Here is a 14,748-nt window from a genome sequence, read left to right as displayed (position 1 = left end):
CGTGAAAACATTCTTTTTTACTGTAAATTGTATCCTTATAATACCTTGGATTTGCTTCCAAGTATATAATGAAATGCTTTTGTCCATAGGCACAGACTATTTTTGATTTGGAAGAAGGATAAACTTGCGTATGAATTTATAGGTCTGCATTCACTTTGATTCGGTAGTACAGAACTACATTTTCCTAATGAAAGAATATGACTAAATTTTATCACAAATTTACATTGAAAAGAAATAGATGCGTATGAAAACCTTTAAAGACATCACAAAAGTATTCGTTAAAAGAAATCTAAAAATCTCAAAGAATTGTTTTAACATTTTTCAGTTGTGAACATTGTGATGTCATGGCTTTTAGTTTGGCATTGCCCTATGTGTTTGACTTTGAGTGGAGTTAGAATGGGTATAGTTGTGTTAAAACCATGGGAAAAAAGATGAAATAAAAGGAAAATATGTTTTACTTGTTACACCAGAATTCTAACATTTTCACTAGTGGTTGTCCCACTTGTGTGCCTTTCTGTAATCAGCTCACCTGAGCATAAAGTGCTCAAGGTGATCTAGTGTGATCTCCCTCGTCCTTTGTGTGTTGTATGTTGTCCTCAGTTAGACTGTTAACACTCTAAATGTCACAATTTTAGCCCAATTTTAAAGCTACTAAAATGCCCATAGTTTGGGTGAAATTTTTCAACATGTTCATTTTCACCAGGTTTTGCATAGAATGTATATATCACACTGCAAAATGATAAAGTGGGTGAAAATAAAAGTTGGATATGGGTAAAAATGCAAGAAGAATGTAAATTTTCTGCATCATTTCAAGTGTTGGAATGGTTTACTACCTTCTGCACAATATTTTGGGTTGTTTATAAGACTATCTTGCAAAAATCTTACATCAGTGACTTTGTACTACTAGTCACTTTCAGAGTACTCACTTTTTATGGATTTTTTAGAAAAAATATTTTTTGCCTTAAATGTGTGGATTAGTCCCTTTAATAAAACTTGGTCAGAATATTACCCTAAAAAATGTAAGACAAGTTCATTATTGGGTCATCTGGGGTCAATAACTAGGTCACTTTGTCAAATGAGAGAAACACCAGTTGTTAATGCTCTAGCAGCAACATTTTCTGTTTGATTTTCTTAAAACTGTCAGCATGTTTGTCTCCAGGATACAAACTGGGTTACATGATTGGGTTGCATCAGAAACTAGGTCACTAAGTCAGGTCAAGGAAAGACCTTGTAAAAACTCTAGGGACCATGCGCATTTTCTACTTGATAATCATAAGTCTCTGTCAGAGTGTTGATTTCTATAAAATCTAGGTCAAGTTCAAAACTTAGTCTTAGATAAGGTCTCTAGGTCAAATTATAGAAAAGCATTGTTCACACTGTAAATGCCACATTTATTACTTGATCTTCATAAACCTCAGTCAGAATTTTTGTCTCTTTGAAATCTAAGTCATGTTTAGCTAGTTTACCTGAGGTCTTAAACTACGTCACTAGATCAAATCATAAAAAAACCTTGTTAAGGTTCTAGAGGCCACTTTTTCTACTTTCCATAAAACTTTCTCAGACGGTTTTTCTGTATGAAATCTAGGTCAGATTTGATACTGGATTATCTAGGTCAAAAGCAAGGCCACTGGGTCAATTCATAGAAAGGCACTGTTGTAACACAGAAGGCCACATTTTGTTCATAAGACTTGGTACCAATGTTTGTCTGTTTAAAATTTAAGATAAATATGTAACTGGTCACTTGGGGAAAAACTAGTCATTAGGTTAAATCATAGAAAAACTTTGTTAACATTTCAGAGGCCACTTTTTCAACTTGATAATCATAAATCTTAGTCAGACCCCTGTGAAATGAAATGTTACTGTTCATGAACAGTGCATGCATATATCATGAATGGAGTTCATGAACACTTCATGAATTGTTCATGAAGATAAAATGGCACAAATTCTTGAAACATTCTTAAATACCGTGTTCATGAACAGTGCATGAAAAGTGAAAGATGACTTCAAGAACTAATGTACATGAATAGTTCTTGATATTTTGTTGAACATGAATAGTTCATGAACTTCTTGCTATATGTTTTTATTGTGCCATTTTATCTTCACAAAGTAGCAGTTAACCGTTCATGAACATGATTCTTCATTAGTTCATGAACTACCTGTCATGAGTAGTGCATGAAAGATTCAAGAAAATAACATCATGATTGTTCCTTTAACCTTTTATTATGGACAATTCAAGAACTCTGTGTTCATGAACACTTTTTAAGGACAGTTCATGTCCAAAAATTCATGAACACAAATAAGGTTAGTTCATGAACAGTTCTTTAATGGTTTGAAGTGTTCATGATTTCAAGAGCTGCATTTGGCAGGGGGAGTGTTTGTATGAAAACTAAGTAAAGTTCGAAAGTGTTGTACCTGAGGTTAAAAGCTATGTCAATAGGTCGAATGATTGAAAACCTTGGTTAATGATCTACCCGATTTACATAGAACATGGCCAAAATATTTGTCTCTGTGAAATCTAGGCCAAATTCTATACTTAAGGTTATCTAGGGTAAGAACTAAGTCAGATGAGCAATACAGGGCCCTCAGGGCCCACTTGTTTGACTGACACTGCTTTATTAATTTTGTACACAAGAGAAGTTTCTCATATTCTTATGTTAAAATTGAGGTACAATGTATTGAGTGAAGACAGAAATAGTTTCTTTTGTATCTCTTAATATTCTCTAAATGTAACACAGCAAGTTTGTGCTAAAAACAGAATTTTATGTTCTTTAATAGTGTTTTATATTTTATTTGTAAGAAGGGTTAATGTTTGGATGCTTATTGAGTGAACACCTGATGCATTAGTTTCTTGTTCATATATAGACATTATGTGAAATGTAAAATCTGATGGTAGAAGTCAATGTTGTCTATTTCATCTTCACAGTGATAGCCATAGTGTAAATATTCTTTGATAGATTTATATATAATGTTTTTCTTTTACTGTGTAGTATTTATACCAGTGTATCAAAGAAAACATTACATTCAAGGCTATACTGTGTCTTTATCATACATGATATGATAGAGGACTGATTTGTCCTATCTGTCTGTTTGTATGTCTATCTGCCTGACTGTCCTAAAAGTGTGTTGACCTGTCATCATAACTTTGTAGGAAGGGTGTGTTACAAGGGTAGTTTTGCATAAAAAGCATTTGATCAATCTTTTTCTTTCTTTTTCAGGGTTATAACAACCAAACAGAATACATCGCTTCTCAGGGTAAGTAATTATCTCTATTGTAGCAGTGTGTATATGATGTATATAATTAGTCTATGATATCGATTGTTCGATTAGCTCAGTTGGCAGAGCATCTGACTTGCAAGCAGGAGGTTGCAGGTTCGAGTCCTGTATCGGGCTGCACATTTTTCCGCTCCTATTACATTGGTGCCGTGAGAGTGGTGACTAGCCTTGGAATCCTAGAGCTAGTGTGAAGCAATGGCTTGGTTAGTCAAAAAGAATCAGAGTTGTCTTTCAAAAAAGGAGGGAGGAATGTAGCAGTGTGTATATAATGTATATAATTGGTCTATGATATCGATTGTCCGATTAGCTCAGTTAGTAGAGCATCTGACATGCAAGCAGAAGGTCGCAGGTTCGAGTCCTGTATTGGGGCTGCACATTTTTCCGCTCCTATTACACTATATTAACTGCATTGACTGTTTATGCCCCTGCCATCTGAAGAACAGGAGGGCATATAGATTTGTCCCAGTCAGTGTGTTGGTGCATGTGTGTGTTTATGTGTGCACAAAATCTTGACCACCTGACAAATAAGTTGTGCAGTGTCAGCTTTTGAAATAACTTGGCACAAATGACAACCATAACAAGACAATGTGCTGCTTACAAAATCTGGACCCCATCAAGGATACACATAGAGGTCAGAAATTAAAGGTTATTTTTCTTGTCTGCTTGTAACTTGTTTCGTGCATGCATGAATATTGAAACAACTTGCTACAAACATTTACTATAAGAAGAGGATGAGTAGCATTCAAAACCATACCCGTGCTTTAAAGGTCAAGGTCATAGAGGTAAAACATTTTTTACATATTTATTTGTGTCTTGTCTGTAAAATTTGTATGAATGGATGGATTTCAAGTACCTTTGCACAATCGTTAACAACAACTAGACAGTATGTTGTATTCAAAACTAGAATCTAACTTAAAGGTCAAGGTCACCCTAAGAGGTAAAATATTTTAGGTCATTTTTCCTTTCTTTATGCATGCATGGATATTCAAGTACCATGTTACAAACATTCACTATAATAAAACAATTTGTTGCATTCATGACTGATACCCCTAGCTTGAAGGTCAAGGTCACTCTTCTAGGTCAGATGTGTAAGGTCATTGTTCCTGGACTCTTTGGTACTCTTTTATGCATTCAAATAAGTAATGATATCTTACACATACTCTGAAATCATTTAATGTCATCAGTTTATGGCTTTGACCAAAATGACTGTTTTGATGAGATAGGAATTTGTGAATTTCAGCTTTCTAATACAAAATGAACAGACATATAATTTATTTGTTGGTATATGATGTTTTGAACACAACCACAAAGTCTACAAAAACTAGTCCTCCACAAATATATATGATTTCAAACCTCTTTAACATTACTTTTATTTAAAACTATTGAGGCTATACTTTATTGGATTGGCAGCTGCATGTATAATTTCCTTTTTTTTTTTTCACCGATAACTTTGTCACCAGATACCTTTGGGAAACTTATTCTGAGACTCCGTATTGCATTACATAATTATGGAATAGAGGAAAAGGTTTCTCCGCAGTGTTTTTATACTCACTTGAAAAAAACAGGATTCATTATGTGAAGAGGCATGCATCTTACTGCCTGTCTGTCCAGCATAACAATTCAAGGTATTGACTCAACTTGGCCTATAGATAGGTTGCATAGAGTTTATTTATAGAGCATAATTATTATGAACCCAGTAAGTAGGTTCAGGTCAAAGATCAAATTTTTCCATCATATTTTTAGTCTGTAGCATAACTAAGTAACCTCGGTATTGACTATATAGGTAGGTGGCAGTGAGACAGTGTGTAGAGCTAGGTCAGTATGTCAAAGGTCAGTGTCATGAATTTAGCACAAAAGTCAAATCTGTCTGTAGTATTTCTTGTCCAGATCATAGTTGAAAATCATTCAAGGTGTTGACATCAAATACTGATTTCTCACAAATACTACATTTTGAAGTCATGGCTTTAAATGCAGGTTACTGTTATATAAAACTGACTTTGAAGAACCATCTGAGAATGTAACCTTACCATTGGTCAGTTTTAGAATTGAGCTCATAATCAACCAATCAGATGCTGGAATTTTGAGACTGGTCTCCAAACCTAAAATCTTGGCTTAATTCTAAAAATGCAGACTTGGCAATACAGTCAAATTAGTTGAATTTGGATAATTTTTACACCACCATTCACTTAATTATAATTGACTGGTTGTCGGGTCCCAGCAAAATCCCTGTATAATGTATTTTGTTTCATAACTCAAAAACTACCAATAACTCGAATCAGTTTTGCTGGTCCTGGGAGTACAGAGAAGAAAGTTCCAACTGTTTTTCAAAATCAGATACCAAAAAGATTTAGCAAGTTATATGCTATAAATAATGTTTTTAGGCAGCTGTTTTTCTTATGTTGTAGACTGCTTTCTCTTTCTTCCTGTTGTAATGATATTTCAATCATATTAAAGCTTCACAGACCACCTGTCCCAATAACAGTTAAAGCGATTTCCAGATATGGCAGACTTACTAGTATTCCATTTCCGTAATTACGCTTAAAATATTTGAAGACAAACTTGGGCATACTAAGTCTAAACACTGACGCTGCTATTATATATCAAACAAGCATATTACCGAGATAAAAAAGGAAATTCAGTCCTTATAAAAGGGTGATAATTTGTCAGTCTAGTCAATATTGACTGTGTGGGGAAGAAACATGAAGTTTTAAATGGATAATTGAAAGACTGCATGTAGTCAAATATCTAAATTTATTTCTCTAAATAAACTGCCTTGGGTAATCTTGCTTAAGAGCTATCTTATTGCATTACTGTAATCAATAAATATTTTTTTCTGTTATTCAAACTACATAGGTATTAGACATTATGTAGCTATCTTTTGTGTTGGCTATAGTCAGCCTTACTTCAATATTCAAATATTTTAAAGGGATTTGCATTCAAATCATAGGGAATGTTAAGAATATTGTGAAATTATAGAATTATTGTAAAAAACTGGTCTGTATGTTACCCGTTCAGTTTAGAACATATTTACTGGGCTAATTAGTCAAAACTTTAAAAGATAAAACAGTGAAAATTAATTTCTGATACCATGTAATAAATCACTTGTTGAATGTCTTACCAGTCAATAGCCATTCAATAAGTGTATAATATGGTGTCCAGCTAAGTCTTTTGCATTTTTAATCTTCCGCCAAGAGTGGTGGGGGGTTATAGGAATGATCTCCATCTGTCCTTCCGTCTGTCCGTAACATTTTTTGTCTGCTCTCTTTCTTCTAAACCCCTTGAAGGATTTTCATGAAACTTGGGTCAAATGATCACCTCATCAAGACGATGTGCAGAACATATGAGTCAGCCATGTCAACTCAAGGTCAAGGTCACAGCTCAAGGTTAAAAGTTTGAGCCTTCCATATTGTGTCTGCTCTGTATCTCCTAAACCCCTTGAAGGATTTTCATGAAACTGGTCAAATGATAACCTCATCAAGACAATGTGCAGAACTCATGAGTTAGTCATATCTGCTCAAGGTCAAGGTCACAACTCAAGGTCAAAGGTTTGAGCCATCTATTTTGTGTCGGCTCTGTATCTCTTAAACCCCTTGAAGGATTTTCTTGAAACTTTGGTCAAATGATCACCTCATCAAGAGGATATGCAGAACTTATGATTTGGCCATGTCTGCTCAAGATCAAGGTCACAACTCAAGGTCAAAGGTTTGAGCCTTCCATTTTGTGTCCGCTCTGTATCTCTTAAACCCCTTGAAGGATTTTCTTTAAATTTGGGTCAAATGATCACCTCATCAGGAGGATGTGTAGAACTCATAATTCAGCCATGTCTGCTCAAGATCAAGGTCACAACTTAAGGTCAAAGGTTTGAGCCTTCCATTTTGTGTCAACTGCATCTCCTAAGCCCTTGAAGGATTTTCATGATACTTAGGTCAAATGATCACCTCATCAAGAAGATGTGCAGAACTCATGAGTCAGCCATGTTGACTCAAGGTCAAGGTCAAAACTCAAGGTCAAAGGTTTGAACTCTGTATCTCCTAAACCCCTTGAAGAATTTTCAGTTTCATTTCGACATACATGGACTATAAAATATAATTAACGTCAATGCTTCCACCCAATACCATCAACCCTTTCACTATCTATAACAGCGATGGGGGATATAGCTGTCTTTCAGACTGCCATGTATGAAATGACTTCACAGAGCTTGAGGAGTGATCAGTGCCAAGTTAAATTGTGCATATTGTTGGCATGTTATGGTTCAGTAATTTTCAGTGGAGTTATGGCCCTTGATTTGTTGTATTTTACCTTGTCCATGCAATTGCTCTGATACAGCCAGGAGGAATTACACTAAACTTCATAAAAGTGATAATTTTCAAACTTAGTTGTGCATGTCATGGACATATTCTAGTTCATTGATTTTCAGTGGAGTTATGGCCCTTTACTTGTCACATTTTATGTCTTACACTATTGGGCAGATTTCCACCAAAACTGACAGAAGTTATCAGTGCAAAGCCTATTTATGCTTATTATCAGCATGTCCTAATTCAGTGATTTTCAGTGAAGCTTTTGGCTCGTGATTAATTCATTTTACAGTTTACAGTAAGTGAAGCATTTGGCTCGTGATTAATTCATTTTACAGTTTACACTACTTGCCATATGCCATTTGACTGAATTTCACCAAACCTCACCAGTGATCAGTGTGAAGCGTAGTTGTGCCTATCATCAGCCTGTTCAGGTTTAATGATTTTCAGCAGTTATGACCCTTTATTTGTCAGATTTTATGCCATCCACCAAATTTCACAGGAGTGATCAGAGTGTAGTTCTTTATATTATTGAAATGTTATGGTTCAGTGATTTTCACTGGTGTTTTGGCCCATAATTATAGGCATTAAGTAATTTTTTCCTTGTTTTCTAGTTTTGTAAGCTGGTATTTCACACGGTGCGTATACCACGTGACTTTTATGGCTATGTGTGGGTATAAAAAACATAAACAGCCGTCGATTCAGGTAACATTTTTCATGATAACCTTCTTAATCCTGCACCAATTTTATTATGCCCCCCTTCGAAGAAGGAGGGGTATATTGTTCTGCAGATGTCGGTCGGTCGGTCGGAATGTAGACCAATCCGTTTCCGGATGATAACTCAAGAACGTTTGGGCCTAGGATCATGAAAATTGACAGGGAGGTTGTTCATAACTAGCAGATGACCCCTATTCATTTTGAGGTCTGTATGTCAAAGGTCAAGGTCACGGTGACCCTGAATAGTTAAACGGTTTCCGGATGATAACTCAATAACACTTGGGCTTAGGATCATGAAAGTTGATAGGGAGGTTGGTCATGACCAGCAGATGACCCCTATTGATTTTGAGATCAGTATGTTAAAAGTCAAGGTCACATTGACCCTGAACAGTTAAACGGTTTCCGGATGATAACTCAAGAACACTTAGGCCTAGGGTCATAAAAGTTTATAGGGAGGTTGGTCGTGACCAGCAGATGACCCCTATTGATTTTGAGGTCAGTATGTCAAAGGTCAAGGACACAGTGACCAGATACAGAAAAATGATTTCCGGGCAATAACTCAAGAACGCTTGGGCCTAGTGTCAGGAAAATTGATAGTGAGGTTGGTCATGACCAGCAGATGACCCCTATTGATTTTGAAGTCATTAGGTCAAAGGTCAAGGTCACATTGTTCAGTAACAGTTAAACGGTTTCTGATCTTTTTATCCAAAACCACAGGGCCTAGGGCTTTGATATTTGGTATGTAACAAAATCTAATGGTCCTCTACCAAGATTGTTCAGATTATTTCCCTGGGGTCAAATATGGCCCCACCCCTGGGGTCACATGGTTTATATAGAATTATATAGGAAAAAGCTTTGAAAAACCTCTTGTCCAAAACCACAGGGCCTAGGGCTTTGATATTTTATATACAACATCATCTATTGATCCTCTACTAAGATTGTTCAAATTATTCCCCTAGGGTCAAATATGGCCCCGTCCTGGGTGTCTCATGGTTTATATAGACTTATATAGGGAAAAACTTTGAAAATCTTCTTGACCAAACCACAAAGACTAGGGCTTTGATATTTGTAATGTAGCATCATCTAGTGGTTCTCTACCAAGTTTGTTCAAATTATCCCTCTAGGGTCAAATATGGCCCCGCCCCGGGGGTCACATGGTACATAAAGACTTGTATAGGCAAACAACTTAGAATCTTCATGTCCATAACCTACATCATTCAAATTTGGATCACATGTATAGTTTTGAGTGGCAAGATGAAGTTTGACATGATTTGACCTTGATCTTGACCTAGTGACCTACTTTCACATTTCTGTAGCTACAGCCTTCAAATTTGGACCACATGCATAGGTTTATTTACCGAAACAAACTTTGACCTTGTTATTGACCTAGTGACCTACTTTCACATTTTTGAAGCTACAGACTTAAAATTTGGACCACATGCTTAGTTTTGTGTTCCGAAATAAAATATGACCTTGATTTTGACCAAGTGATCTTTTTTTCACATTTCTCAAGCTACAGCCTTCAAATTTGAACCACAAGCATAGTTTTGTGTACCGAAATGAACTTTGATTTTCAGATTGACCTCGTGACCTACTTTCAGATTTCTGAAGGTATAGGCTTCAAATTTGGACCACGTGCACAGTTTTGTGTTTCAAAATAAAATTTGGCCTTGATTTTGACCTAGTGACCTACTTTCACATTTCTCAAGCTACAGCCTTCAAATTTGAACCACTTGCATAGTTTTGTGTACTGAAATGAACTTTGATCTTGAGATTGACCTAGTGACCTACTTTCACATTTCTGAAAGTACAGGCTTCAAATTTGGACCACATGCATTGTTTTTTGTACCAAAATAAAATTTGACCTTGATTTTGACCTAGTGACCTACTTTCACATTTCTCAAGCTACAGCCTTGAAATTTGAACCCCATGCATAGTTTTGTGTACCGAAATGAACTTTGATCTTGAGATTGACCTAGTGACCTACTTTCACATTTCTGAAGCTACAGCTGCAAATTTTGACCGCATGCATATTTTTGTGTTCTGAATTGAAATTTAACATTGAATTTTACCTATTACCTACTTTCACATTTCTCAAGCTACAGCCTCCAAATTTGAAGCACATGCATAGTTCTATCAACCGAAATTAACTTTAACCTTGAAATTGATCTAGTGACCTACTTTCACATTTCTCAAGCCACAGCTTTCAAATTTGGACCACATGCACAGTGTTTTGTACCGATATGAAATTTGATCTTGATTCTGACCTTGAGCTAGTCTTGAAATTTGGAACATTCAAAAATGGCTCAGTGATGGGCGCCAAGATCACTCTGTGATCTCTTGTTAGGTTAATAGGTTAAAGGTCAAGGTCAGATTGAACCAGAACGGTAGAACTTTTGTTTACAGTAAGCATATAATTTCTGTTCCTTGTGCAATTACTGAATGCATCAAGGGGGGCATTTCGTGTTCGACGAGCTCTTGTTCAAATAAAGACGAGGTTCCGGCCATAAGAAAGATACAATCACGGCCCATCAGTTTGAGAAGAAAAAATTCGTATTTTTGTCGAAAAGTGCAACCGCGCATTTTCAGTCAGATTGCCGACGTGCTATGTGTGGGTGCATTCTGTTAAAATCGTTTATAAAACTCTTAAAAATGCGTTCAGCGACAGGGCAAATGGAACCGAGAATGTAATTTTACCTTGTTTGACGGTTGCAAAATGATCGGTAAGAAATATAGAGTATTCCTCTTGTTTTTTAAATAAATAAAAACATGCTATGTGTGGGTACCGCTAAATTTATGCTATGTGTGGGAGTAAACTCATAAAAATGATACTGTTGCTTGAGATACTTGCGCTAAGTGAGTTTTAACTTACTCGTGTTACATTCATAGAAGAAATGAGTATCCATCTAGCATAACTGATCTTTTTTATTTTTATTTAGAAAGTCACTGTGTTATAGAGAATAGCGCGTCAGATTCATTGTTGTTATTGATTATGAGTGCGTGTTATCAAACATCTTTGTAGGGATAACGCATGTTTTTTCGTGTTATAAAGTCTGCAGAATGCCGAGGATAACGGGCTCAGGTACCAACGATTCCCACGGGATTCTGAAGATGTTATAACACGAAAAGAATATGCGCTAACGCTATTCTAGCATAAAACGCGTTAAAATGAATATATTGTTCCTCAACGTCATTGAATTTCCATGAAATGCGCGATAAAATCTATGTTGTTTTGTCACGTTGACGTCATTTCATTTTGAATTATCCGTTTTGGGGCTGTAATCAGGTAATGCGTTTACGCTCTGCCATGGAACGTGCATATATAAAAAGGTGTTATAACAGCACGTGAGTGCGAGAATCTCTCTGTTAACACACGTTTTCTCTCCTGTTAAAACACCCCCGAAAAGTGACAATAACAGCAGTTTTATGCTAGAATAAACGTTAAAACTCTGATATATGTTTGAAGTAAAATTTATGAAAAAGTTATTTCCAATCTCCTTTAGTTGTGTTGAAGTGTTTTTTTTTATCTTGATGCATAAACAACGTTTTTCATAAACACGCAATTGAATCAGTGTCCCTAAGGTAGTTTTAAAGGGCAAGTATGTGTGACAATATAGTGTAGAGCATAGATCGTAGCCTTGGATGCTGCTCCATTGTAAATTCCACTGCTCACCTAGTTAGTGGTTAGTTGCAGCTAAAATGGTATTTATTGTAGCTTTGCGCTATACGTTTGAAACAACACAAATTACTACTACTACAGGGTTGTAGTTCAAACCACTTTTCAAGCATAAAGAAAGGGCTTCAATCCCTCGAACGAGAGTAAAGTACCTGCAGTAGTGCATGTAAACAACTGCTATTAAATTCATACCACACACATAACACATGGAGTCATTTCATCAGAGTCGCTAACCTATTTAAGAAATGATATATCTCATCCAGTGATTTGTCGCTGAATAAATCATTGTTTGGAATTCAGATGCAAAGGAATTATATCACGAGGGCGCAGTCTTGTTAGAATGAATGTAGGCTCTTACAAAAACAATCTGTAGCGCGTCTATCGCTAAAAGTACAGCCAAATAATTTTAAAGAAACACTCAATCAATTACCTTTCTTGGTAATTAAAGTTTCAGTTTGTGATTTTAGAAGAGTTCGTCCCAGGTCTGTTGTGAGATAATATCTATCATAGCTTTTGTTTTTTTGTGTTGGTTTTGTAAGCGCCTACATTCATTCTAACAAGACCATTGCAGAAAATAAGGCTCCAAAGAAATTATCAAACAAATTAAGAATAAAATTGTTTGTTATGAAGGGGGTGAACTGTCCAAGGAACTCTTAAAATGATCTAACAGACATAATTTTACCAATATTTTGATTGTCTTCTACTTTGTTAGTGATAAAGGACACTCCATTATACTTATCTACTGTGACCTGCCTCCGTGGTCGAGTGGTTAAGGTTGCTGACTTCAAACCACTGTAACCTCTCATTGATAGAGGACCGTAGGTTCGAGCCCCAGCTACTGACTATGTCTCTTTAAGTGAGAAAGTATGCAGTTGCTTACAGAGGTAGGGAGTCTAGTATACTGGTACTTTCCAGGAACGATGGTTAACTGGTGAACTGCCCACCTCATATGACTCCGACTGTTGAAAAGGGCGTTGAAATCAAACGAACAAACAAACAAACTTACTGCATCACAACATATATGTCAATCCTAATATTAGTTATATTCACAGACGATATTTTGAACATTGTTTATATACAAAATATTTTCAAATGTAAAATGGGTAAGTCAGGCAAGTAAACTCTCCATGCAATATGATTCACCTTGTTGTTTGGCACGTAAGAGTTCACCATATTGTCTTACCTTTTTACTGTTTCTGTATATAAACTTTTGTCAAAATATCATTTCTAACTTCTTCTTCTTCTTGTCGTTCGCATCTACACCTTCAGACCAGTAGCCTCGATGAAACCTGTGGTTTGCCTAAGATCCTCAATGCCTCCATACAGTTTCTGGTGGATTGAGGTATCTATCGGCCAAGTCGCAGCTCGCTCCTGGTTGTGCCTTTTACATCTCTGAAGTATATGCTCCGCAGTCTGATCTTCTTCACCACAAGTTGGCATGATGTCAGTCTGTATTTCTTGTACATGTGAGCATTGAGCTTGTTGTGCCCTGAGCGGAGCTGACCATCATCACTTGTTCAGACCGATCAAGGAGATGAAAAGCATCTTCCTCCATTCTTGGTCTCGTTAGTGCCTTGATGATGCTGACTTTCTCCTTGTAACTCACTGGTTCTGTTGGTTGTTCTGACTGAGCTCCTATCGTAGCCAGTTTGTCTGCCTCTTCATTGCCTGCAAGTCCACAATGGGATGGAATCCACTGAAGTGCTACTTTGCAGGTTATACTCAGGCTCTGCATTCTTCTGGCTAACTGCGGAGCTTTATTGTTGATCAGAGCTTCCATGACACACAGTGTATCTGTGAAAAAGATGACTGAGGAGCTTTCTTCTGCCGAGTCTTCAACCATTGAGACGGCCTTCATGAGTGCTTCAGTCTCTGCCTCGTAGTTGCTGCAGTGTTTTCCTGTGGCTGCATGTAGTGTTTCTGTCTTGCCAGATGGGTATTGAATGAAAACTCCTGCTCCTCCATCTTTGACGGCGCATGTGGCTGATCCGTCTGTATAGACATGAGTCCATAATTCCGGAGGATAGTCTTCATTGATCATAGCAAGTGTGAGGCTCTTCCAAATGCCTTCATCCTCCTGCTTCCCACGGTCAAGACGGTCAATTTCTTAACTATGTGTTTATATTTTCGTGTGAACAGTTAAGACGCAATACTAACGTACAGTGATTTAAATATGAATAATGACTCTGATGAAATGGCTACATGCATTATGTGTGTGGTATGAATATAATAGCAATGTTTTACATGCACTATCGCAGGTACTTTACTTTCGTTGGAGGAATTGAAGCCCTTTCTTTATGCTTGAAAAGTGGTTTGAACTACAACCCTGTAATAGTAGTAATTTGTGTTGTTTCAAACGTATAGCGCAAAGCTACAATAAATACCATTTTAGCTGCAACTAACCACGAACTAGGTTTACAATGGAGCAGCATCCAAGGCTACGATCAATGCTCTACACTATATTGTCACACATACTGCCCTTTAAAACTACCTTAGGGACACTGATTCAATTGCGTGTTTATGAAAAACGTTTATGCATCAAGAAAAAAAAAACAATACATTAATACAACTGAAGGAGATTGGAAATAACGTTTTCATAAATTTTACTTCAAACACATATCCGAGTTTCAACGTTTAAATAATTATGTTTGATAACACGCGCTCGTAATCAGTAACAATGAATCTGACGCGCTATTCTCTATAACACAGCGACTCTCTAAAAAAAAATAAAAAAAGATCATTTATGCTAGATAGATACTCATTTCTATGAACGTAACACGAGTAAGT

The 14,748-nt window shown here is 36.5% G+C and overlaps 1 protein-coding gene across 7 annotated transcripts in view; it reads left to right on the top strand.

The window, feature by feature from the left end:
• The window catches only part of LOC123525078 (receptor-type tyrosine-protein phosphatase mu-like), a 217,894-nt gene that overhangs the window by 143,735 nt on the left and 59,411 nt on the right, over positions 1-14,748 (top strand). For all 7 annotated transcript variants that reach the window (XM_045303811.2, XM_053538195.1, XM_045303816.2 and 4 more), the window contains one exon: positions 3,216-3,252. In XM_045303811.2, the coding sequence (XP_045159746.1) occupies positions 3,216-3,252 (37 nt within the window). The remainder of the gene's footprint in view (positions 1-3,215; positions 3,253-14,748) is intronic.

Source organism: Mercenaria mercenaria, chromosome 3, assembly GCF_021730395.1.
Source record: "Mercenaria mercenaria strain notata chromosome 3, MADL_Memer_1, whole genome shotgun sequence".
Lineage (NCBI taxonomy): Eukaryota > Metazoa > Mollusca > Bivalvia > Venerida > Veneridae > Mercenaria > Mercenaria mercenaria.
Note: the sequence above shows the minus strand (reverse complement) of the source record. Positions and strands in the feature narration are given on the sequence as shown.